The sequence below is a fragment of the Macrosteles quadrilineatus genome, unplaced genomic scaffold, assembly GCF_028750875.1.
Source record: "Macrosteles quadrilineatus isolate MER2022 unplaced genomic scaffold, UCM_ALF_1.0 Scaffold_7__1_contigs__length_78375512, whole genome shotgun sequence".
Lineage (NCBI taxonomy): Eukaryota > Metazoa > Arthropoda > Insecta > Hemiptera > Cicadellidae > Macrosteles > Macrosteles quadrilineatus.
Genome location: NW_026542600.1, coordinates 22,024,860 through 22,052,823, shown reverse-complemented (window position 1 = coordinate 22,052,823; position 27,964 = coordinate 22,024,860). Strand labels below are relative to the sequence as shown.

Here is a 27,964-nt window from a genome sequence, read left to right as displayed (position 1 = left end):
TGTCAATGCATGATTCAGACAAATTCACAACAGTGATATTTTATATACAGATATTTTATATACTGTACAAACATAAACTACTGGTACAAAGCTGCATGACGCTTAATCAAGTGTGCCTTAAAACCAAAGAATAAAGAAAAAGAACCTTTATAACAGCTGTTTAGCAGACTTCCTGACCTTGGGACTTCTGCCAAAGGTCACGACGACGACATGGGCAAACGAAAGCTCAAGGCTGGTCCTGTTTGGAATGCACTTAGTAGAATTGAAATTAGTTTGGCAAGTTAGACCTCTGTAAACTGTTAACTGGATCAGTATGGGTTTTTAAAACAATGCTGGTTTTTGTTTTCAACCATAGAAAACATTATTGCTATTGTTGTGCCGGTTCGCGAGTTTTGTGAACTGTAGAGACTTAAAAAGAAAAGTGTGTTTTTAGATGAGTGTCTAACTGAAGCCCTAGTCATTGTTTTTGGTAAGGGTATTCCATTATTTTATTTACTGTGTAGCCCTACGTTTTATATACTTTATTATAGTTCAGTTAGCTCATACCACAATTGTTTACTATCATCCACAAGGAAATTGAAATGCATGTTGTATATTATTTTGCTTAACTGTTGAGTGTTGACATAACCTCTAAAACACATCCTAATCACTGATCGCCAAATTACATGCGACCAAAGTTAATTGAAGAGATAGGCCTAGTTCAGTTTCACATATTTACTTAAAGCCTAGATAGGCATAAAGGAATTTTGGTTACTTTCCTGTTAAAGGGAACATTCATTATTTTATTAACAATGATTTCTTTTCGATATAACTTAGGCTATAAATTTTTTTTGATCCGATAAATAATTATGTTCAGTAACTTATCAAGAAACAATTTAAACAAAATTATATTTAAATAAAAACTGTTCTTAACTAACTTAGGCCCTAACCTATAGTTAAATTCAACCTTTCCTGAGGCGGATTACTGGCAGAACCAGTCGACCACACTAATAGCCTCGTCCCTTGGCCCTATTGTGTGTGCGCTCGGAGCTGGGCGTGCGGCGGCCTGTCCCAAAATAGTCATTCCTGCTGGCTCCAGTACAGTTAGGGCCTATGGACTTTTTATTATTTTAAGAAAAAAGTTCAAACGAATCACATAGCGTAACGCATCGTGATCGCCTGATTATTTTGATATAAAATTTGAGGAAATTCGACCAATTCCATGAATAATAACCGATTAAACATGTAACTTAATACGCATTTTTCCATATAATATATAAGTTAGGACATGGTAGGAATAAACTGTACAAAAACATTGTTTGTTGAGAAAAACATACCATATTATTCAACAATTTTACGAAACAATACTGTACAATTTTAGAACTTAACTTCGGGGAACTTTTCTTTTCCATACTTTACGTACGGTATTTTTATGTTTATTTTTATGCCAAACAATTAATGGAAACCAGGGAATTTTAACTCAGGAGAGAGAGAGAGAGAGAAATTCTTTATTTACAACAAATTATTTTGCAGCATTACATAAAGGAAATAAAAAAATATCACATGGGTCACAATGACCTAGGTGCGTGATAGTCAGGAAACATGGTAAACTATAGGTGAAAACAGACATCGACTCCTGGGATATGTTTCATGACCCAAAACCACTATAAAAAACGTTAATGTATGAAATCACATGAGTTTATGTATAAGATATAGCTTTAGTACTTCTAGTATGTTTGAATCTGTTAATATTCTTGGAATTGGTCGAATTTCTTCAAATTTTATATCAAAATAATCAGGCGATCACGATGCGTTACGCTATGTGATTTGTTTAAACTTATTTATTAAAATAAAAAATTTCATAACTGTACTGGAGCCAGCAGGAATGACTAATTTGGGACAGGCCGCCGCATGCCCAGCTCCGAGCGCACACACAATAGGGCCAAGGGACGAGGCTATTAGTGCGGTCGACTGGTTCTGCCAGTAATACGCCTCAGGAAAGATTGAATTTTACTATAACCTAGGCCTAACTAATCAAACTTGCTATTTCAAAATTCCGTTTGATATTCCCCATATATGCCTTTTCTGTTAAAAAAGGATTTTGAAATGGTACAGCAAGTTTGGTTGGTTATTTTATGTTAGTTTAGAACAGTTTTATTTTCTTAATCTATTACACTTTAAGTTAGCCTACATAGGCTATTATTTTTTCCTAAACAAGATTAGTTCGCAATTTGTAATTTAAAGGCCAAAATGTGTTTGAAGATGCAAGATATTAAAACAGAAGGAATATTGATCGTAAGGGAAAGCAAGAATATCGATATAGGCTATCGAAAATAAATCATCGATAATAATGAATGTTCTCTTTACTTAACAGGAAAGTACCAGATTATTTTAGTAAACAAAAAAGTATTAACCTTTGTGCTTTTTAAGGTTTGACGGCTTACAATATTTTTTAACAATCTTATTTATATCTTCCTGCGGGTGCAGTTTCATAACTAACTGGGCTAAGCTAATATTGATTGAACATATCGATTCCATTAGTAGCCTAAACCTTCATTAGGCTAGATTTTAAGTTTATATTAAATTATAAAATGAAACTGTTATAACCTAACCTAACTAACCAAACTTGCTAGCGTAGCCCAGTTAAGAAGCTGTAGCCACATCTTCTTGTTATGCCTAAAGATAAGTAGATTTTTTAATCACTTCACTCATAGCCTAACTACTTTCATGGTAGCACAGTTTGTAACGCCAGCTTAGTGAAAATAATTATTAACTGTGTCAACTGTAGAGCAACATGTTTTTCAACTTGGCCTTATGAATTTTTACAGCTAGGCCTACTTATTCACACTTCCATAGAAAGTTTTCAATTTATAATTTTGATTTTAATTAGCCTTTTACAACTTATTGCATGTCTGAAGGAAAATTGTAATTTTTTTGTATCCTAAAATGTTTTTAAAAGTACGTTTCTGTCACCTTTCCTTAATACTATACCAATCTCTTTTTTAACTCCTTGAACCATAAACTAATATTAATTGCAACAGTGAATTGGTTATTCTGCTCATTATTGTGTCTGTTCCAATTCAAATTTGAATAGGCCTATGTCATAATTGAAAGGTTTTCAACATAAACTTACATAGGCTAACATTAGCTCACTGTGACATTAACAGTGATTTTGCTTCTCGAAAGTGTGGTCCATGTATCTGTGATAGCTAACCTATTCAATAAAATCAGGGTGGTAATTAATAACAAAAATACAGTTCACACCAAGTGTTGTAAATCACAGTCAATAACCACTAAACGGTAATTAAGTATTGTAACTTGTATATTGGTTGCATTAGTTTTTCAACCAGCAGTTCAAAGTTTGAAGGGGAAAGCGGAAATTTATGTTTATGTTATGCTCTAAAGCATCTTTAAGTGTCATCCATATAAGCTTCTCCTGTTAAAAAAATTACATAAATGAACGAGTTTAAAGCCAAACCTAAGCCTTACAATTATACCAAATTATACTGACAATCTACGAGAAAGTCATATTGACAATTATCTGGTGGAATGGTAAAGTGTATTGTGTTGCTAGCCTAGTAGTTATTGCCTCAAACTACGCCTCATGAGAGAGGGGTTCGATTACTAGCATGTCCCAAAAATTTATGTGGTTTGGACTCCTTTTACTGAAAATGCCAATGGCATGTACAATCAAAAACCCAATTTCCAATGAAATTTTGTTTGCCAAAACATTAAAACTGTAGCCTAACTAAAACTAGAGACACAGTTGGTCTATGTTTAAATCGTAGGCTTTATTCCTGTTGTTCCAGGTTCAAATCCCAGCAATCATTAATAGATATAAAACTAAGTTATAATTTTGTGGACAATTGTACCGAGCTAACCTTTAGGTTCCATAGCTTAGCCTATCTATTGAAGAATTTATAGACCTAGGTCTCACATGTATATAGAGAACATTCCCTGTTTTGGAAAATTACGCAAAAATACATTAATTCAACGTAATTTTATAAGCGATTTTTTGAAAACTTAACAGAAAATACCCCCGCCGCAGCAAACTGCAGACTAAGCAAATTCCCATTAACTGACTGGATTTCTACTAAAATATTCCCTGAAAATTCTCAAATTTATTTCCCATTTAAATAATAACATTAATTTTAATGAGTACCTAGGTTTGTTGCTACAAGCTACAAGGAAGGTATTGAGGTGTGTTTTTGATTGAAATGTTGATAGTTTAATATGAAATTAACAAAATTGCCAAATTTGATTCAAATATGTCCATAAACAAGCAAACTACAACAGTTTATTAATTCTTCATAAGAATAACATGGGAATTTTAAATTTAAAGTTCTTTTTATTACCTCCGTAACCGTTAGGCATAGAACAACGCTTCAATACACAAAATTATTTCTTTTTTTAAGCTCTACAAAATGGTCTGTAAAGAAATTGTAAAGTTTTATGATTTTATAGTAAAAAATGGGAAATACCAATTTTTACCCCATAAAACCCCCCATATACCCCCGTTCCCATAGTCCGATTATGCTGGTTCGCAAACTTGTTTGAATAAATGTAGGTTTACACATTTGTACGAAATTTCATCAAAATCCGATCATTTTTGCTCGAGTTATCGTTCTAACGGACACACATATAGCCTACATAAATAAGTAAATATATATACCTATATGAATTTGAACGGAGGGTATTTTTGCTCTCTGGTGACCTCAAAATGAAAAAGTAAATTGGTCTTGGGTCTAGGTCTTACCATGAGAACTACGGTAATAGCTTATTATGGGAAATTCACAAAAAGAAAGTAGGCCTATCTGTTTCTTTACTTTTAATATCTTTATTTTCAATTGTTTTGCTTTTACTTTGACATTTTAAATTTGTATCCAGAAGCCTATATTATTCTCCTGCCTTGCATGTTCAAAAATGTATGTAGAAAACAGGAAAAGAATGCATAATATATATTTCAGTAACAATCATTTGACTATTCCATTGTGGATCTAGATTCAGAATGACATACTTTTATTTTAATTAAATCATAATTTATTTGATATACAACATATTTGAATGTAGCCTTTCAATTTTTATGGATAATTATATTCTTAAATATAATAAACACTTTATTAGAAGATACATTTTATCTTCCCAACATGGAATGTTTGATAATGAAGAAAGAACCACAAAGCCATGCTTGTTTACAGTATCAAAGGCAAGGTCAAAATGATAAAATGTCTTCCTTTCCTGTTAGTCTTGAAGGTCTCCCAATACCTGTTCAAGGAGAGATTGATTCCTATTACCCTAATATTTATATCAGGTTTCAATATACAACACAGATGAGCACTTCATATCTTAAAAGTAAAAACATGTAAATACTGCTATACTAATTCCTTCCAAATAGGAAGAGCTGAAAGATGATTTAGTTCGTGTTTAAAAAAACCCTACATCATTGTATTTCATGAGTAAATTGAATTAAAAGAAGGAAATTTCAATTCAACCACAAGTCTATAAAATAGTATCCTGACTGGTATATTAAATGGTACATTTTTTAAGAGTCAGCAAAACAGCAAATAACTTGCATTAGAACATTTTTTTTTTAGAAAACAGACTGTCAAATTAATTATCAGGCTATATATCTTAAATGTTATGATAGGATTCATTGCAATTAAGGCTAATGTTATATTATATTATTAATATCAACATTTAATACTTCTCAGCCTACTTATATTTATGTAATTTATCATTAGAGGTTGCCATTTTCATTTAATTTCAATATCTTTATTCAATAATTGTATATTGTACATTTATTAGTGGCAAATTCCTAACCTAGTAAATACAGTTGTAAGCTAAAATTACAATTTATATAATACTAAGGGCTTTTCCTCTTATTGTAGCATAATTGTGCGTTATCTGGTAAGCTTTCTCTCGCAATGAGAGCAGATTCAAAAATGTATTGGGCAAAGACAGTTAGTAACATTTTAAAATGTTTAAAATGAATTTTTACACTTACATCATTATTTAATCCTATCATTGTTCTTAATGCCCTTTGCTGTAATTTTAGGATTCGAGTAAGATTTTTCTTTGTTGTAGTTCCATATAAAGATATGCCGTATGAAATGTGGCTATGGACAAGAGAATTATTTTATATTGTTTTCAAAGTACTGATATTACATACATAAGACATATTTTTCAATGCAAATATCCCTGAATTAATCTTTGAGCAAACATGATCAACGTGGTCCTGCCAGGATAGGTGCTTATCAATTTTCAAACTTAAAAAATCTATTTTTCCAACTTCTTTGATTTCATCAGAATCCAAAATAATCAACGGTTCTATTTTGTTTTTACTTTGCTTAGTTGAAAATGATATAAAATTAGTTTAATTTTTGTTTTTTTTTTTCGAGATTATTAGATAGTAAGTAATTTTTAATATTTGCAAGTTCTATAAAGGTATCCGTTTTGATGTGTTCTACTGTTATTCCTGTAATTTTTAAGTCAATGTCTTCAGCATATAAACACATATTTCCACAAGGTACACACAACAGTGCATTTGGAATCTTATCAATGTAGCAAAGAAATAAAACAGGGCCTAGTATTAAACCCTGAGGGACACCAAAGTAATAAGCTTTTGTTTCTGATCTGTTTTTTACCAGCCAATTGTTTTTATTAGACATGATTTCAACGTATTGCTTTCTATCTGATAAATATAAAATCCAATGACATCCAATGTAATATAAAATTGACATTCAATAATTTTAACCTTATCAGATTCGCATTGTCCAAATAAGACATCCCACAGTTTGAAGTTGTATTTGCAGAAGGAAAAATATATATTTGACTAAGAAAGTAACATTATTATTACGTTGGTATAATGTTCTACCGCATACCATTATTACTAATGCAAATCAATTAGCAAAAACACATTTATATTGACTATGAAAATAAAAATGGATTTACTTAATTATACCACAGTCACAATGATAATATCCTAATAAATACAACATTAGCCTATTATTCATGGTATTTACTGTTACCAAAGAGTTTTATGAGTTTTTGTTACCACTTCATTCAGCCTTAGCAATCTACCTCCAGTGCAAATTAATGAAATCCTCACTTGTTTTTTAAAATATTTTTTGTGGTGATTTATTATCAGCCACAGATTATGTATTTATTTCACATAAAAACACTTTTTGGTATGTTATTCAATATTTAACTTTTAGTTTTAAACACAACACGTTGTTCCCTGTGATGGTATATATACTTACAAGTTAAATTGGGTTAATACTCTGAGTGGTCTAACATTTATTTTCTTTTAGGTTAAAATGTCACAAAACAAGTCCAACAAAAGGTTTTACCGCGTGGACAGCGGACATGACTTCAGTGTGTTTATGGACCGAGGACAAAGGGCAGCACTTCACAACAGATGGACCTTTGAGATTGCGTGGGAGGTTGCTAATAAAGGTAAACAGTCCATGTAGCATTTGTTTGATTAAATATCACATAGTGGGTAAACAGACATAGTGGGTAGTTAACTTTTTCACCAAACGACTTTGTTTTAAAAGAGTTTACACACATGATTTTAGTCCAGGAAATAGCCGTTTGCTGCCTGCTTAATCAGATGACGTACTAGAGTATGGTATGGTACCGGTAATGAATTTTACCGGATATCAGCTGGTTATTATTATTGACAATAAGTGATTATAAACAAACAACATAACTTCCCTTAGAATTAGTTAGTAGTGATAGTTGGGCGCTTTAGTCGGTGGGAATGAACAAATTTGTACAATTATTTTTATTGTTGGGTCTGTTAAAAGTAATATGGCAAAAAATATCGCACATCACTTGTCCGAAATAGGTTAACCATACTTGGATGGTAATCCCGAATCCGACTTTGTCTCACGTGGGAACAACCATACTCATCCGGTTAAAACCCAATTTCTGGACTATTAATGTAATATACAGTTTTCTTACACTGCAGCAAAAGCGGCTGTTTTCGATCAAAGCGTTCCTGGTCCAATTAGTTATTTTTATCATACTTACTTACTGATGGGGCGTCACAAATCTCAGTTGATATTTTGCCTCGTAGACCTCCGCCATCCAGATTTCTCCTCCGCATTGGATCACATCCTTTTTGACATGGCCATACCATCTTAATTTAGTCCTACCCAACGGACGTCTTCCTGTAGTTACGGCCTCACAAACCTCCTTCAGTCTTGTGCCATCCTGTCTCCAAAGTACATGACCTCATTTTCATTTTCATTTTTTGTCGAAGGAGCCAAAAACACCCCGACTGTAACCCAGTACCTATAACTAAACATAACCCGGGACCCATAGTGTAGGCCGGAGCTTACTTACCAACCTTGGACACACCATGGGCGGATGACTTAAGGCCATCAAGCTCACCGGCTGCCGAAGCAACCTTTCAGAAAGAGGGTTACCCCTCAATCCTAACCAGGGATACCGGTTACTTGGTGGCACGCACACTCCAAATGGGTTCCACCAGGGCCGAAACCCTGAAGGACCATAATGGAATGCCCTAAACGCAACACAGTGCAAGCAACACTCGGGAACTATCTAATCCCTGACAGGCCGAAACCCGCAATCAAAGCCAGGAGGAAGGGGACCAACCCCCTATTTACACCACTACCTGATCGAGGCCTACCCATTGCTGGGAACCAGGGATAACCAGGGCCGGATAGATCCCCAGAAATCCCCAGCGGGCTTGACCCCAGCACCCGATCTACTTCGTTTGCCCGTCTAGCCCAACATCACTGCCAGGCCATCAGGGTTTCCCAAAAGGAGGCAGGTATAGAAGTGGGACCCACCCGGATGAACCTATCCACCAAAGGTGGCGACACCCTTAACTCAATTGAGGTTCCAGGGGAGAACCCCCAACACTCTCGAGAACCATACCCTCAGGGCTCAGAGACAGGGATAGGCTGATGGAGTGTGCAAAACCCAAGTACATAACCTAGCCAACTAATTCTTTTGGCTTTTATAAGCGCTATTATATCAGGCTCTTTATATAGGGCACGCAGCTCTCTATATTTCCTTATGTGCCAAACTCCTTCTTCCTAAATTTTTCCGAATATTTTACGAAGTACCTTATTTTCGAACACCATCAAACGTTCTTAATTTCTTTCGGAGAGAACCCATGTTTCACATCCATACAATAACACTGGCTGTACAATGGTCTTGTATAATCTTAATTTTGAGCATCTTGATAACAGTTTGGATGACAAAAGTTTTGTACAGTTATTGGCATTTGCTAGTTTACTTTGTATCTCCAGATCTTCAGAATATGAACTGTTGACGGTAACTCCTAAATATTTAAAGCTCTCCACACAATTAATTGAATAGTTGGCAATGTTGAAATTTACATGTCTATTGTTAGCGTTCGGCCGAAGTGAACAATTTTTGTCCAATATATTTAAGTCTACTCCCAGTTTTATGCCTCCTTGAAGGTTTTGTTGTCTTTTGTAGGTAAGGCTTCTTCTATAGCTATATTGAAGAGTGTTGGAGAAATTCCATCTCCTTGTCTCACCCCTGTGTTTATGTGGAAACTTTCAGATATTTCTCCATCTATTTTTATTTTAGCTTTGGACTCATGTATGCATAGTCTTGTTAATCTTATCAACTTTTCTGGTATACCATGCTTTTCCATGTTCTTAAAGAGTGATTTTCTGTCTATGTTGTCATATGCTTTCTTAAAATCAATAAAGATTCCATATAGGTACACTTTTATTGTACTCCCAGTATTTTGAAATTCCCTGTTTCAGCAAAAAGATTTGGTCAATTGTAGATCTTCCTTTCATAAACCCTGTTTGAAGTTCTTCAATTATGGTCTCCGTGAAGGGATTTAGCCTTGATAATAAAATGTTAGAAAATATTTTATAAACAGTATTCAGAAGGGATATACCCCTATAGTTGGAGCATAACTGTTTATCACCTTTCTTGTGGATAGGAATTATAATTGCTTCTGTCCACTCCTCTGGTATAGTTTCGGTTTCCCATACCCTAATTATTAATTTGTGTATTTCTTTCATAAGGACTTTTCCGCCGCTTTTGATTGTCACAGTTGTCATTTCATCTTCTCCAGGGGCTTTATTATTTTTCAGTTGTTTTATATGGCTTCTTCTACAGTACTTCTTTTTCAGTAGGTGGCATAATATTAGGCTGCACATTGTGGTAATTTAAATTGTCTTCTATGTCTTTATTTCTTATGCTGTCACAGTTTAAGAGTTCCCTAAAATTGTCTCTCCATATTTTAATCCCAGCAGACTTTGTCCATTACTAGGTTGCCATTTCTGTCTTTAATACCATAGTTCCGTGCCGAGAATCCAGATTTGAAGAAGTGCATTGTTCTGTAAAAATCTCTAGCATTATTTGTTGTTCTATCACTTTCTGCTTTTGTCAACTTTCTGTTGAGGAATTCTCTTTTGCATCTTCTGAGTAATAATTTAGTGTTTCTGTTGATTTCACAGTATTCCATTCTTAGCTGTTCTGCCCTTCTCTGTTCTTCTTCGTTTAATGCCTTCTTACTTGATAACCACTTAAGCTTAATTACTTTTCTTTTGTCAATCAACGTCTGACATTCTTCTGTAAACCGTGGGTTTTTTATCATCTTTGGTTTTTTCCACATACTACTTTTACTGTACTTTTGACAGCTTTCTGAATTCTCTCCCATTGCTTTTTGACTAGATCCGGTTCTGTTTCTGATAACTCCAACGTTTCGTTTTCTAATACTTCAATTCTAATACTTCAAACCTATTAGGGTACTAAGTTTAATTTGAAATTCTTTTTGTACTGCTGGTAACTTCATTTTCTCTGTATCTAACTTTTCTATTTTCACAGCTTTCCTCTTTTTTAAATCTATTCATTGTCTTATACCAATAAGCACTAGGAATTGGTCTGTTCCTAACTCTGCTCCTCTTACTGTTTGCTCATTTGTAATGCTGCTTATGTGTCTACTGTCTACGAGTACATGATCTATCTGGTTGAAAGTTTTTCCGTCCGGAGATGTCCTTGTAGCTTTATGAATTTTTTTTCTTTGAAACATTGTGCTGCAGATTTTCATGTCTGTTGAGCTGGCTAACGTTAGAAGTCTCAGGCCATTTTCATTTGTTAATTCATGTAGACTCTCTTTACCTCCTATTTCTGCCCATACCTCTTCCCTTCCTACTTTTGCGTTTGCATCTCCAATAACTAATTTTACATCATATTGTGGTAACTTGTTTATCTCGTCTTCTAACATGCCATAGAACAGGTCTTTTTCATCCTCTTCTACTTCTTCTGTGGGAGCATAAATACTTAATATTGATATATTCTTGAATTTCCCACCTATTCTAATATTGCACAATCTTTTGTTTATTGGTGTGAATAAACGAAAGATTGTGCAATTTATTTTTATCGTAGGGTTAAAAAAATCAGCTGGAGTTGAGGACATCAGCTGTCTACTCTAAAAATTGTCTGCTGATAATGTCCAATAAAATGTCCGATTAATAAATATTTAAAAATATACTATCGTATGAATATATATTTTTATGTGTTCATCATCAACAACACATAGTATATTTCACTGCAATAAATACAGTAGGAACTAGATATCTTGTACCTGAAGTGGTTAAGTTCGAGTTTTTTGAGTCAGCAAAGTTTGAGTTATCAAGGTGTAATACCATACCAAAAATTTAAGATACTGAGGTCCTAAGTTGTGACAACTGACAATGGTTTTAAGTTAAGTCATGACCTTCATCACCCAAGTTTTATACGTTAAACATTTATAACTCTAGCTCAAGCTATTTCTACGCACTGAAGAGTAAACTGCAGAAGCAAGATGAACAATTAGTCTGCATGTTTGCTGTAGCAGGGGTGTTGTAATATTGTTACATTATAGGTCTTTATTTTTAAAGCATTTTCATTTCTCTTTTAAGGGATCCTACCCTAGAAATCTTTATCATGTTATATTACAGTTGGCAAATTCTCAAATTAATTCAATGATCATCTTACACTTGAAAATACTTCTGTTTAAACCGTACACTTCAATTTACTAATACATATGTCAAAATTATTGCTACAGAAAGTTGAAGTTTGGTTCTAACTTGTAATTGTAGGCAAAGACAAGTAAAAAGTTCTTAGGAGGCATAACTTTTGCTTGGTAATTATCTAGATTCCACCCTTTAATTTGCACGTAACCAAAAACTTCAATTATTTGCCTTTTTGTCAATAGAGAAAACTGAGAAACAATTTTAACATATTTCATGTTTATTGAGTAAAGAACATTTTATATTGTTTATTTATAATATATAGTTGCAATTTAATGTATCAAAGACTCATTTGCTATTTTCTTTATTAATATCAGTATTAACTTGGGAAATCTATTCACTAGTTTCTCCTTGTTTGAAAAACTAGATAACAGGACCCTTTTTATTACTTAGTAAGGAAAAAATGTACAGATCAATTATTTCTCTGCATATATTCTAGAGAGGAAGAAAAACTAGCCAAGTTGATAGTAAAGGCCAAGGTTTTTTAACTTCAAGCTGAAAATTAACTGTTATTTGTCATTGATTACATCCCTCATTTTTTATGCAAATGTTAAAATTGAAAGGTGTTCCTAATGTAATCAACAATAAGTTTGTTTATCTCCTACCAATTCATTGAGCTATTTTTTATTATCTTTACGTTAAAGCCCAATTGAGATAATGAGTATAGAACTTTGTTTACGCAGTGAAAGGTTATTAGTTTTGACCTTTTGTTGTAAGATAACCTTGATTTGGACCCAAATAGAACGTCCATTTCTTGCCAAGAGCTGCCAAATCCTAAGTATCTATTTATTGAAGCTTCATCATTTTGTTTTGACTATTTTTCTTTGTAAAATAAGACTGTATTGTAAAAATAATACGAATAGGTTCACATATCAAGTTCCTGATTTTTTACAGGAGTTGCTTCCCAAAAAAGTCACTTATCACTTAAATATACAGTTGGAAATTATTAATAAATAACATGTAGTTTTAAAACACTATGTGCTTGTTATATGCAATTAGCCCTTACAGTGTATGACAGTGATTTAGAAAAATAAATATCTTTAGAAACAAGACATTTCTGCAGCAACAAATTGGACACACTCATTTTTGCTTATGAAACACATTTTGACTTATTTTCAGATTTTTGAAATTTGCAATTTATAAATGTATACAGTGAATTAATAGTAATTAAAATTTAATTGGAACTTCATTAAATTCTGCCAAAGCCAAGCTAAGCTTCCTTTTTAAGAGTTAAGCTCTTTAAGCTCTATTCTCTGGCTTCAACTTGTAATTGAATAGTTGGATTTCCAACATTGTTTTACTGTGCATTTAAAAATGATCTTCCATTTTTAAGTACAGCCAAATTTGTTGGACAATATGTCTTAAATGTGAACAATTTTAGTTTATGTCTTAGCTATGGAACCAGGGAAAAATTATAAAGCCCCTGGATATTCAAGCTTTGTAATGGCACTGAAAATCTTCAACCACTGAACTTAATATCTAATCATTATTATTTTCTATGACCGTGGAATTTCTTGATGGTTTTTTGATGAACTATGATTCTACCAATTATACCCAAATGAATTATAGATGATATTAAAACTGTTGATTCTTTGTAGAATGTGATTCTAGTTTTCAAACCCAATGAGGGACTTGGAAAGAGGAGACTTGGAAAGGTCCTTCCCCAAAACTTTAAAAAATATCTATGAGTCCCTACTGATTCCACCTGATATTTTTACAGTTTTCAAGCAAAAACACATTCTTCCTATTTTTTATATAGGCCTAGGCTTAATCGCTTTCCATATTTAAGGGTGAGGGGACAGCCTTCGAACATCCACATCATCCTTAAAAATATCCCTGTCGCAGCAAACCTGCAGACTAAGCAAACTTCCATTTGTCTGATTGGATTTTTACTCAAATATTTTCATAGATATGTCAGATTTATTCCCCATTTGAATAGAGGGTAAACTAGTTGTGTTACTGCTCCTGACACTACATAAAATAGAAATGTTTACTTCAGTGTCCTATTGAGGTTTTGAAACCACGGTACCAGAATAACTTGCAAGTTCTATTGGCCGAAGTGCCAAACAAGTAATGGGCATATTTGGCATGTAAACTACGATTTAATTCTGTGTGCAATCATTACTGATCACAAGCATTTTAAATTTTGAATACAATTTTAAAACTCCAAAGCAGCAGTAATACTGAGTCAATATTGCAGCAACCCTGGTCAATCTTTCACACTTATGGAGATGATGTAATTTGAATCTGTACAATTTTTCTGTGGTTATTAATTGAAACATTAAACATTTTATGGATAATATTGCTGTTGGTTGATCATCTGAATCAGTGTGGTATTTTGGTATGGTTTATCTCAAATAATACATTCAAAATGCACTTTTATAATTGGCTGATTTTGTCTTTCACCTTCATTAAATTTAGAATTTTTATAAAGACAAAACCTATACCTTACTTATCAATGCGCTTATGAAAACCTTTTATTTTTATCAATTGCATATTTATTTTATTTCTTGCATTAATACAAAATTTTAGTAGCATGGATACAGTAAATATCCATCTCACCTTCATGCTTGTGAAATAATAAGTACGGTAAGGCTAAATGATGCATAGGCCTAGAATTGTGAATACAGTACTGGCAATAGATCTTGCAGATGATGGACAATTATGCCACTTGAAGAGATATTTAAGTCTTTAATGCTACCATATGGTGTTTTATAAGAATTTACTATAAATTTTGCAATAGTATAACATCTTTTGCTATTTTAAGTAATTTTGTGATTTGTATTTGTTGTTTACATGTGTGGACAAATAGTAAAACAGGCTTTGTGCAATAAAAAACTGCTAACTGCCCATGATATTAGGATTGGCTTTATTAATGCTTTTGTCACTATAATGTTGATGGTTGTTTGCTGAAGAAAACATGACAATTATTCGTTCATAAACAAGTGTTTGATTTCCACAAAGTAACAGTTTTTCTATCATTGAAATACAAATAAACGAGCGACGTAAGAATATGAAGAACATGCAGGGTGACTACTGGCTTCAAAATTAGTTATCTGTCTCTAAATGACAACCCCTTTTTAAAACTAGTATTTATTCACACTAATTCACGATTTAAATAATAAATAGTAATTTTTTAGCCAAATTCAAAGATAGCTATGCTGTTTAGACACGCCCTATTTAATTTTAAAATTGGAATCTGTCATCAAAGGTCTGTGATAGCTGATAACAAAAGACCAAGGTTAGGTTGGAGTTCAGCTTTATCAGGCCAAGGTCCCAATGCGCTGTAAGACGTCACTCAAATAATCATTTTCAGATTGGGCGCATAAGTTTTTGCCCTGATAACTGAACTTGCTATTTATTTCTACATCCATTCTCTTGGAAAATTACCATTATAGTAAAAACCAATATAAATATAATACATTTTTTTTTTTAATTCATGAACTTATTTAGTTTATTTTATATGTATATTTAGTTAAAAAATAAGGCCTGATTTAGGGGAAACATTTTAACACACGTAATTTAAAATGCACATATCAATTAACATAATATCTATTTTTGACTTACTTTGTTAAATAGTATAGGCTTATGTCCAATTATGTATAAATAAGTATGATTATTGATTACACCATTTGAATTTAATCTGAAAGTAAATATGTTAATAAGTAGAGTATAATTTATGGTTAGTCAGTTTATTTAATTTAAAATGTATAGAAATTACAGCGCAAAAGTAAAAAGTTCTACTAGACCAAATTTTTTACCACTCCTTAAATTTTAAATTCAGTTGTTTCTCAGTCATCGTTTATGAATCTGTAGCAGTAAACTGTTCTCAAATTTTGCTGGTGATACAATTACAATAAATTTTAACATTTATTATAAAATACTGAAAGGTAATATAGAGAAAACTAGTACATGGTAAAAAAAGGTCCTCAAATAACCTATTCCATATAAAAATGTAATTCCCAAGAAATTTTAAAATATTAAGGTTTCCAAAACGTACTTCCTAGATGTACTATGAAGCTTTTGGTATAGTTACCAAATGCAATCTATCTAAAATACCCGGCTCACTCCTTGCTTTGCTGTTAACCATCCACGCACGGGCGCTTAGTCTATGTGGATGGGCAAATGCAAGGTTAAAAGAGGCCGCTAACCTCTAAAAAAAAAAATATCAGTGGCCTTGTAAATTTCCTCATTTCATTAAAATCAGGTAAATATACAGTTAACAGAAACATAGGCCCACTAGCTAAAGCCACCAAGTTCTCTAATTTTAGTTAGCGTTACTTCATTTGAGTAGTCGATTAAATTAAGTTAACCAATTTATGAATGCTGATAGAGGGCAATTGTTTTCTAAAAGTCAGACTTGGTACCACAGTCAAATGACTGATCTGGTGCATTGTACCTAGTTAAATTACACCTACCCACATTGGTGTAAAACTAGTTTAATAAAGCCCCTATGGGGGGATGCAGGGAGTGGCATCAATGATATTGGATGATTTCTGTCAATGACATAATTGTAAAATGATTGCAATTATAGATGACAGAGCTTAAATTTATTTCTGTCCTGGAAGATAAGTTTTCAGGAGCATACACAATTGATCTAGAATATCTTACTAATTTATGGCAGATCAAATCAAATCAAATCAAATATATTTATTTCCATTCGGTACAATAAAGTACAATAGGATAAGCCAGATTGCATTTTTCAGAAGGAGATCCTTAATACTGGTAGTTAGAGAAGAACAGTAGGCATTAACGTCTCTTTTACTGTTCTCATTACCCTGTTAAGCTTTAGATTTACTCTTTTAGTACGCACATAGTTTGTTGGTGGCTCAGCCGGCAGAACGACATGCTACAAATCTCATGACAGCAATGTTATAGGTTTGAATCCTGGTGCCTGCCACTAAATTTGATCTGTACAGTTCACTCCTGCACTGTACCATCAAACTCCTTGCTTTGCTGTGTTTGATCCACGCGCAAGATTACAAGTCGTCACCAACATCTTTTAAATGAGAAATTATTTGAACAATGTTACTTGATGACTAAAACAGATTACTTCAATATTTTAGTTGGAGGAATCTACACCGTGATCCGATCGAAGGCCTATGTTTCTACAGAGGAGATGGGAGATCAGTATTGTCTGCTAGGACCATACAAGGAGCAATGCGCTAGGACAGAGGTGGAGGAACAGGAATTCCATGTAGGCAGTCCTCTACACACTGCAGTCTGCCGTATGAGGGAGAGGGGCTACCAGGTATCGTACCCTGTAAACATGATTGTAGAGTGTAGAATGTAAAATTTTAATAACCCATTCTATTGCCTTTGAATTCCTTTTATGACAAATAGGACCTACTTCTGTCTCTTGTATAACATTTTAGTCAACAACATGGCACTGAAAAAAAAAAACAGTTTTGCTTTTTATATGAACTACATAAGCTGTCTTTGTTTTATTTTGTGTTACGATAGTGTTTGGTTATTTTTTTTAATGTTTGACATCTTAAAAGCTTTGACAATAATGTGCTTCTAAAGAAACTAGTGAGTACCATAAAAAAAATTTAAATTCACACTTTATAATTCTTTACAAGGTGTATTTGTCCGAACTGCTTATTCATTTACTTATTTTATTGTGTGGAATCCTTTGAACCAATTGTCTTTCATGCTGTAGGCCTAGTCATGTTTTGAGGTGTCACAGGTATTTTGAGGTGTTTTGAGGTATTTATACATTATACATTTTGACAAAATCTATTGTAACTCATGTTATTTAATGATGAATAAAGATTTTATTTGATTTGATTTGATATACAAAGGTTAGGAGGCCCATTTCACTGTGTGGAATTTGGTGGACATAGACAGAACTAAAGACTTATGTAGGAAGTCCATTCCATTATGCAATGTTTCATATGATGCTATGATGTTTTGTATGGATTGAAATCTTATGAGACTATTCAGTAACTGAGAAAAACTCTAAACAAAATCAATTTAAAAAATGTATTTCTGATTTATATTTATACAAAAATTGTGTTAAGTATAAAACAGAGAGCTCCTGCGTACAAGGGTGGTAAACTTTACAACCACCTTACTGCTCAAATCTAATCATCATAACAAATGCACATAAAACAACAATGAAAGGAATATTTTTAACTACTCTGAGATATTTCTCGTAGTTAACAATATGCCATTTTTCTATGTTATTCATATTTAACTTTAATTTTGTTACTTTTGATTACTACAAAAATATATTTTTTGTTTAGGTATTAGGTCTATTGAGAAAAATAAGATGTTTCAATTTTTTTTAACATCAAACTTTGTATTAAAACTAAAGTAAAAATTTATTTTTTTTCTTATAACTGGCTTTAAGTGGTTTAATATTTTCCCTTGGTTTTTGTAATAAAATGAATGGATATAGTTAAAATGCCTGTTTGAGCTATTCCAGCTTAATAACTTAAAGTTGAAAAGGTTCTGTTTAGGTTGATTCTAAAATAATTTTACATATTTTTTTTATGAACAATTGTTGATTGTTTTATATATTTAGTTGAGAGACTTGAGAGTTGAATTATAGCTTAAGTAGCCTACTCTCCTTATAACGCCCATATGTAATACAAATGCTTCTTACCACATAAAAATACGGTGGGGTTGTTTATCTATTAGGCTGATGTACAATATTTCACAATTACCAAACTTCAGAAAATAGTTTTTACATATATTGTAATGAATCCAGCCTCAAGAATGTTTTCATTGTATTCTTTAGCAGTTCTAATTTTATCAAAATAAATGTTGGTAGGTACACACTGGCACCTGGTTGGTTGATGGCAACCCTCAACTCATCTTGTTTGACATCGGCTCCGCAGCTTGGAAACTGGATGAGTTCAAGCAGGATTTGTGGGCCTCAACCAACATTGGGATTCCTCACCTAGACGTTGAGGCCAATGATGCTGTCATTCTCGGCTTTCTAGTTGCTGAATTCATCGCTGAGGTAAGGAAGAATTTATCTAGAAGTTTATCAACTAACTAGGACTAAGAAGAAGTCAAACTTGGGGAATTGTGAGAAATTTGGTCTTGTTTCTGTCTAAGGTTCAATTTATTGAGAAGAAAAAAAAATCAATTTCTAATATTACTTAGACTGACTTAGACCTGAACCTGAAACTTAGACCTGAAACATAGTTGGTTCAGTGTTAAGTATTTTCTCTCTCTCCCTAAAACTGTGTATCTAAAAAAGTTTTGATGGAAAAGTTTTCATCAACTTTTTTTACTGATTCTGGTTCATCCGGCTTAGGCTGGCTAGTCAATCGTTGTGTTTTGAGATCTTAGAAACTATATTGTGGGTTGATGAAACCAGAAAGGAACTTGAAGGTGCAATTTGTCACATGCACTCTATCTAATATTATTGTGACTGAGTTTGAATATTTTTCCAATCAATGTCATCAATGTACATTTGATATTCTATTCAAAACTTCTTTATTCTGTAACATGTAAATTGTTTACAAAGAATAGAGTCAGACCTAACCTAAATTTTACATATTATTAATATCTAAAAATACATCCCACAGTTGAGTTTTCAGCTCTTAGTTATATATATACAACATACGTTAAGCATCACTCCAAGAAATTATGGAAAAAAGTAAAATTAAATAACTACAACTGAGTCTTAAAACTTAGTAAAACAATACTTAAAATAAGGATTATGTACATACAGTAATTACTATATCCTGGAATAACCACGTCCAGCAAAGATTTTTCTAATTATAATTTTCAGGTATGTCTTAATTATATTACTTTTGACTATGAGAAAAAATGTTGGAGAGAGTAAAACGTTGATTCAATCAAGTATGCCTTCAATAGTCTCAAAAACTTATTTTGGTTTTTTCCAATTTAATATTTCCCGGGAGGCCATAAAAAAATCTATTTCCTACATATGTTGTTTTCTTTTTGAAAAATTCCAAGTTATGTTGTTCTACTAAACGATGAGCTCTAGTATTATAAGAATGTATTGTATTGCCAATCGAAATCCTATTGCCAAGTAATGTAAATTTTATTGTTTCATAAATGTGTAAACTGTAAACTGTGAATATTTTTAAATCTTTAAAAATATGTTTTACAGAATCTTTTGATTTTAAATGAAACATTATTCTTAAAGCTCTTTTTGCTGAATCAGAATTTTATCCATGTTCTTCTTTGTTGTTGATCCATATATACCAACACCATAAGCAATATGTGAATGTATTAGAGCAAAATATATGGATTTTAAGGTTTTGTTTTAATATTACAGGAGTAGACCAGTCTCCTCAAAGCATATAGACCACTTGAGGTTTTATTCGTAATATGATTAATATGGTTGTCCCAAGTTCATCTATAGTCAAGCCTAAGAATTTTATTTAATTTAAATGATTTAGTATTTCATCTTCTAGGAATATTGTTGGACTTATTCTATTTTTTGCTTTTTTTGTTGAAAAAGATACAAAATACAAATACAAAATACAAGATACAAATTTACTGGAGTTTAATAGCAGATTTTTACTATTTAAAAAGTCTTGATATGAACTGTATTTATTCTGTGTTGTTTACAACCTGCCAAAGTAATCATAAATAATCTTTATTATCATGAGATTATTAAGAATATTAAGGGAGTTTCTAGAAAATGGCAATCACACCTTTTACACCAGGATAATTTGAGTATTACAGTTTATAGATATTCAAAACAGTACTTTTTAACACTAACAAACTTAAAATACAAAATAAAATAAAAATAATTTTGAAAATACACTGTATCAATTTTTAAAACTCTTCTGGCTTTTAAATTAGTAGGCCTAATACTCAAACACCATTGTTTAGTAATTTAAAATTCCAATGCAAGAGGAATAGTCCAAGGAATGTATAGGACGAGGGCAACAACACGTTGATTACATTCCAATCAATGGAAGACATTGCATAATATTTATTTAAAATGATCTGAAATGCCCCAACCCCCCTCAAAGCAGAATGTAATCCATCCTCTTACACAGAATACATTATAATCCATATAATATAATAATAATTATTATTAAGGGTGTGCGAAGCAGCAAACACTTTTTGATTCGAAGCAACGATTCGACTAAAAGATTTTTTACATATATTCTAATATAAGATATATATATATAATAATAATGTAAACATATAAAAGTCAAAGCCCTCACTCACTCACTGATTCATCACTAATTCTCCAACCTCCAGACTAGCTAGAAGGCTGAAATTTGGTATCTTTAGGCATTACATAAGAAAACTAAGGAGTTTTTGTTCTGATCTGACTTTCGGGCTCCACCCCAGTAGCTCTGTAGTTTCCCATATTAACCTTATGAGTATTGGTATTCATATTTAAAAGGAATTAATGAATCTTGACAGCTGTTTCAATTAAACAAGTTGGTTCTATGATGTTTAATAAATAGTATTAGAAAGTTACAAGTTACAAGGTTTACCAACAGGTAGCAGCACTATTATTTGTTTTTAAACCAAGCAGAACTGTCAAAGTAGGATTGTTCACAGTTGTGTTTATGTTTTAAATTTAATAAATAATTTGTAATATTGTGCGAATAGGGCGATTGTTCCAGGGGGAGTAATTTGAAGCTCCTGGTTAAAGGACAGTTAGACGGTAAATTAATGCAAAAGGAAATTTCAGCCTTCAGCGGGTTCTTAGTAGTAATAAAACACACATATCGGGGAAAGCCGACGGGTAACAGCTAGTATAATATAATCTTATATAATCTAATCTGCACCCTCAGAACCAACCCATCTGCTCTGAAGCCTTAACATCATCATTCCGCTGAGTGATGTGATACAACGAACTCTGAAGACCATGATCCTGAATATTGCCATTTTATATAGTGTTAATTTGTTTGTACAGTTCAAGAAGGCAGTGGAGGAGCTAAACGCTGGGCCACCTCGTATAGTCACACATTTCCACGAGTGGCAGGCTGGAGTTGGACTCATAGCTCTGAGGACCAAGCAGATTGCTGTGGCAACAGTGTTCACAACACACGCAACACTGCTCGGCCGATACCTTTGTGCTGGCAACACTGACTTCTACAATAATCTCAGCACGGTAAGTCCTGGTAACCTCTATGAAAACTTTAGTACTGTATAGTAAAATTCTCCATTCCAGTACTATAAATAATCTGCCTTCAGTCTGAGGAAATTAAAAATTGGGAATAAGTCTTCGTGACTTTTTGGGAAGAGTGTGCAGGCAATAGGTGGAGGTTGAGCATACTCCTGATAAAAAAAATATCCTGACATATATTAGTAGCTGATTTTCTATTTTAGCGGTATTTCTACTTACCTTGCAGTAGCACCTATTTTTTAGATGCAACACTGCAGTATATCAAAATTGCACAGATCAGCAAATATATAACTTAATCAAGTAATTCATAATTAATCAAGTAAGTTTTGCCACTAATTATGAATCAGACTTTAAGGATTTATGTAATAGAGGCAGCGCTTGGGTACACATACAATTGTCATTGATTCGGCTCAAAACACTTCTGCACTGGTTCCATAGTTTGTAATTTATACCGCAGAGCTTCTTGAGAAAGTGCAAAAATATTTATGAACATTTATGAAATAGCATTATGTAATGATGCATTGGCTTGCAGTTCAATGTTGATGAGGAAGCAGGGAAACGGCAGATCTATCATCGATACTGCATGGAGAGAGCCGCATCTCATCTCGCTCACATCTTCACTACCGTCTCTGAGATCACCGGATATGAAGCTGAACATCTGCTCAAACGTAAGGCCGAAGTCATCACTCCTAACGGTCTCAACGTCATCAAGTTCTCTGCCCTTCACGAGTTCCAAAACCTTCACGCCAGGTCGAAAGAAAAGATCCACGAATTCGTCAGAGGACACTTTTATGGGTAAGTATACTTTACATTTCAGAAAGTGAGTATGTGCAGAACTATTATGAATGGTGTCTAAGCTTGACAATATTGTTTTGCTCGGTTGAAATATTTCGAGGATTGCAGTGGTAGGCCTAGTCTTGTGACTGACGAATTGGTGGCGAAAATCGATGAAAAAATCTGTGTAAATTGTTGTTTTACAAATACAATTCCCAGAACATTTTCCTCAAATGTCACTGAGTTTACCTCATCAAATTGTGGTCGGTAAACTTGGATACCACATATTTTGTAGGTTCCAAAATTGCTAACGGAAGACCACCAAAAACAAAGAGTTGCTGTAGCACTGACATTTCTGAAAGAGAATGACAAAAGTGGAAACCATGTTATTGATCGTATCATAACTTTGGTGACAAGACTTGGGTAAAGCACATCAACTGTGAAACAAAAGGGCAGTTGATGGAATGAGGTCACACGCATTAGCCCAAGTAAAAGATTAACTGTTTGCAAACGGTATCAGCAAGAAAAATCATGGCTACTGTGTTTTGGGATGCTCAGTGAGTGATTTTGGTAGATTTTCTTGAACATGTCCGAACAATAAACTCAGAGGTATTGTAAAACACACACTGAAAATTAAGATGTGTGATACGAAACAAGGGCTGTGGAAATCTAAGTGAAAAAGTTTTGTTTTTTCATGAGAACGCCCGTCCACACACGGCCAATTGTACCCGAGAGCTATTGGATGGAAAGTTTTCAATCATCCGCCATACTGCCTGGATTTGGCACCGAGTTACTACCATCTGTTTCCAGTGATGAAAATTGTGGCTCACTACGCAATGCTTGACACTGAGCATTGACACTGATCTCCAATCCGGTGTAATCCAATGGTTAAACTCACGGGCGGCAGATTTCTTTAAAGAGGGCATTGAAAAGCTTGTAGCACGCTATGATAAATGACTTAATTTAAATGGCAAAATAGCCTGAAAGTTTAGCCAAAATGTTTATTAAAATGTATATTGTTTTTTTTTCTTTTTGTAAATGGTTTATATCAAAACGTCTGTTACTTTCTGGACAGCCCTCGCAGATTTTTATTTAGGATTATACATATTTTAAGTATAATAAATAAATAAATATATAAATAAAAATGTCTTTATTAAGCATTCCTCTGGTGCACCAGCTTTTCAGAACAACTTTCGTCACTATGCTAAATATCTTACTCTACAGGTGCTATTTGGCCGTTATACACTTAGACAATAATTACAAATTGTTTAAAAACATATCTTTAAGTTTTTCTTTAAAAGTTTTGCTAGATGCAACAACCTTCATGCCGTCGGGTAGACCATTGTACAACGAGGGACCAAAATATGAGAAGGTCTTCCTCCCAAGCTCTAGAGAAACTCTTGGGAGGTGAAGCCTCCCACCATGACGTGTCCTGCGCTGGGAAACCTTGTCGCGAAGAGAAAGCCTCTCGTAAATAGTCGGGCTTACAAAGAGAAACGCTCTGTGGGTCATGCAGCACGTCAACAACCTGCACATGGCTTCAACGTAAAGCAGACTAGCTACTTCTCAAAAGGGAGAGACATGATCAAATTTTTCAAATTTTTTTTCATAATAGAGCATGCAGTGAATTCCTGGATTTAATATATCATCAAAATAGACCACTCTTTTTAATGTCTAAAAAGAAATTCAGATAGAATTTTGTTGGACTCTTCCTATTTTTATTGTAGAGTTTTCTTGGAAAATTGTAGACTCTCCAGGGGATACCGTCTTGTTACCTTCTTCCTCATGTGTCAATTCCATCTATTAATAAACCTAAGACAACATATACATGATTCCTAGTCCTAAAGTTTGTACCAGATCTATCTTAGACACCTTTTATTACTTTTATTTCTCAACTTTCAGGCATTATGACTTTGACCTGGAAAAGACTCTGTACTTCTTCACAGCAGGCAGATACGAGTTTTCAAACAAAGGAGCAGACATCTTCATTGAAGCTCTCGCTCGTCTAAACCACTATCTTAAGGTGAAGCTCTAAAAGTCTCTTTGATAGCTCTAATTTAAATAATTTACTTCTAGTTTCAAATTTTAGGTTTCTGGATGTTCTTAAGTTGAATTTGGTGAGTTGTGGTGGCTCAGTTTGTTAGTAGCTCAACAGACTACTTGCCACAACTTTGAATTTTTCAGTTGAATACAATCCTGTACAGTACTGTACCTTCTCACCCCTTCCTTTTTTAATACGCAAAGGCCTTTGAGGCACAAGAGGCCAGGCAAATGAAAGGTTAAAAGATAATAACAGTTACAGTTAAACAGTTATTACAGTTAAATATTACAGTTATTACAGTTATATTTTTAGTTGTTAAATGGGGTAGAATAAGGCAGAATATAGTCAAGTTTGCCCCATTTTACAACTAAAAATCTTAATATTTCAGCTATTTCTTATTCAATCTTTTGGCACTTGTTTAAATGCCAAATAAAAGTGTTCCTGACATTTTTTCATAAAATCAGCCGTTTTTGAGTAATTTAAGTTTAAAGAATTTAAATGACCGCCATTTTTAAATTTTAAATTGAATCAAGATGAATTTTTTACATGGGTCTTTTCTACCTTAACATACATACCAAGTTTCATAAAGGTCGGTTGAAAAAATCCAAAGATAAAAATGTTTATGTAAAAAAAAAACAAAATGGCGGATATCTGGTTAACGAAGCGATTTTGGAAAAAATGTTATTCTTGATTTACTCTTTATATTGACCCAAGGAATCACTACGTAGATTATTTCCCCACCTTTTTTAAACACCCTGTCTTTTGTAACTGCTGTTAAATTTAATAGACATTTAGTGACATTGCATGGATGCTCATCAAACCATTTTCATGCGGCCTCCTCTTAAGTAGTAAGACTTATTTTCCAGAAGAGGAAAAAATATTTTAAATTACTTTTTTATTGACTAATTCTCAACTTTTGCCCTCAGTCATCACACCCAGATGTTACGGTAGTCGCCTTCCTCATCTTCCCTGCAAAGACCAACAACTTCAATGTGGAGAGTTTACGAGGTCATGCGGTAACCAAGAGTTTACGAGACACCATAAACGAGATCCAGAGCAAAATGAGCAAGCAGATGTACGAGATTTGTCTAAGGTAACATTCACTTTGCATTACCATATTAAATTTAATTTTGTCATACTGCAGCAAAATTGAATAGTTTTAATATTTATTCTTATAATCCCTAACCTAAAAAAGAACCAGCTTGAATTTAGGGAATCAGCTGTTAATTCATTTCTTTAATAATCTTTGATTGTAAATGTAATTGTAATGATCGACTGACAAGTTTAATACCTCGGTATCATCTGTTTGTTTATAATAAAATACAAGATCAAACCATTTTGGAAGTTTTCTTATAAATCTAAATATTATAAATTTTTTTATTTTATTATTCATTAAATAAACAAATGGTGTAGTATTATGAAAAATATTGTTCATCAAACGGACTAAACTTGTATTAAGACTCAGCCAATTCATTTCAATTTGGCTGTTGTACTCGTCGAAAATAATTCTGAAAGGGTTAAATTAGTGAATACCTCAATACCTTGTCATGGCAGAAAATTAAAATTGCAATTCTTGTATGTTATCAGCAAGAGATTGTAATGTAATGTGTTGTTAGTGAGGGATTGAAAGTCGTTTGTTGTTAGTGGGAGATTGCCGAACTCGGAAGAGTTGCTAACCAAAGAGGACAAAGTGAAGGTCAAGCGATGTCTGTACGCGCTGCAGCGCACAGGGCTACCACCCATCACTACACACAACGTGATAGACGACTGGGCTGATCCTGTACTGGCTTGTATCAGACGCTGCCATCTGTTCAACACTGTGCACGACAGAGTCAAGGTAACACTATCATTGTTGTCGTATATGCTTATATGTTTACGGGTAAATGATGGAATAATAACCATCACCCTACAGCTTAGTGTTCATTCATTAACAAGGTTCTCTTTTGGCCTCGTTTGGTGGTAAAAAATTGCAATCACAGGAGACGGTTATGGTGTTGCTAAGAAATAGGGGTCTGTGGGTACAGAAAATTTAAGGTCGATGCGGTTTCTATGTGGTAAATTGTTTTTACCTAGTTTCTTGATACAAAATTGGTTTAATACATGGTTACCAGTATTTTTTCAGTTTTCCTGTCAGGATTTTATTCAAACCATTATTTTTTTAGTTTTGATACATTGAGATTTCAATAAAGATGGATAGTAGCAAAAATCTGTGATTATTTTTTCAACAATAACCACACATTATTAATACATACCTTTTACTCCTAACAGGATTGTTTCAAGAAAGAAACAAAGTAGTAATGATAGTTGAATCCAGGAATTTGGAATCTCAAATCCGAATCCGAATCCTAAAAAAATTAATTCGATCCTGGAATCTCGTTAATCGAATCTCAAATCTGAATCTTTTCTTAGGATTCGGTGGATTCGAGATTCGGATTCGGTAGATTCGAGATTTGGATTCGGTTGATTCGAGATTCGGATTCGGTGGATTCGAGATTCGCATTCGACACATCCCTACAAAGTAGAGATAAATGAATTACCTATTTCATTATATTTGGTTGACAGATTCTAACACATTTGTGTCACAGGTTGTGTTTCACCCTGAGTTCTTGTCTTCCACCAACCCTCTGTTTGGACTAGACTACGAGGAGTTTGTGCGAGGTTGTCACCTGGGAGTGTTCCCCAGCTACTATGAGCCATGGGGCTACACCCCAGCTGAGTGTACTGTCATGGGTATTCCTTCCATCACCACCAACCTCTCAGGTATTGTACACCTCTTCATAGAAAAGACAGAAGACACCATCAGTTTAATTATGATAGTAAAAGTATTTAAATCATTCGCTGAGAGAAATGCAACCAAATTCGGGACTGTGTCGGCGATATCCTAAATCATTCTGTGTCTTCCAATACCATAAATACTACTTGTTGAAGTTTTTAGATCAAAGTCCATAGATGTTTTAATTTTGTTAAACAATAAAGTAGGGATGGACGGGTCTCAACATTTTGAGAAATTTTAAATCTTGTGAGACGAGATTTTATTTTGATTGAGATTTT

General features: G+C 33.4%; 1 protein-coding gene across 1 annotated transcript in view; it reads left to right on the top strand.

Moving 5' to 3' along the window:
• Window positions 1-218: 218 nt before the first annotated feature.
• LOC128997821 (glycogen [starch] synthase-like) overlaps window positions 219-27,964 on the top strand; it is a 35,046-nt gene continuing 7,300 nt past the window's right edge. The window contains exons 1-10 of the mRNA XM_054423563.1: window positions 219-469; window positions 7,290-7,434; window positions 17,081-17,265; window positions 18,793-18,984; window positions 21,886-22,083; window positions 22,631-22,893; window positions 24,775-24,895; window positions 25,840-26,006; window positions 26,558-26,750; window positions 27,499-27,673. Of these exons, the coding sequence (XP_054279538.1) occupies window positions 7,296-7,434; window positions 17,081-17,265; window positions 18,793-18,984; window positions 21,886-22,083; window positions 22,631-22,893; window positions 24,775-24,895; window positions 25,840-26,006; window positions 26,558-26,750; window positions 27,499-27,673 (1,633 nt within the window). The 5' untranslated portion in view covers window positions 219-469; window positions 7,290-7,295. The remainder of the gene's footprint in view (window positions 470-7,289; window positions 7,435-17,080; window positions 17,266-18,792; window positions 18,985-21,885; window positions 22,084-22,630; window positions 22,894-24,774; window positions 24,896-25,839; window positions 26,007-26,557; window positions 26,751-27,498; window positions 27,674-27,964) is intronic.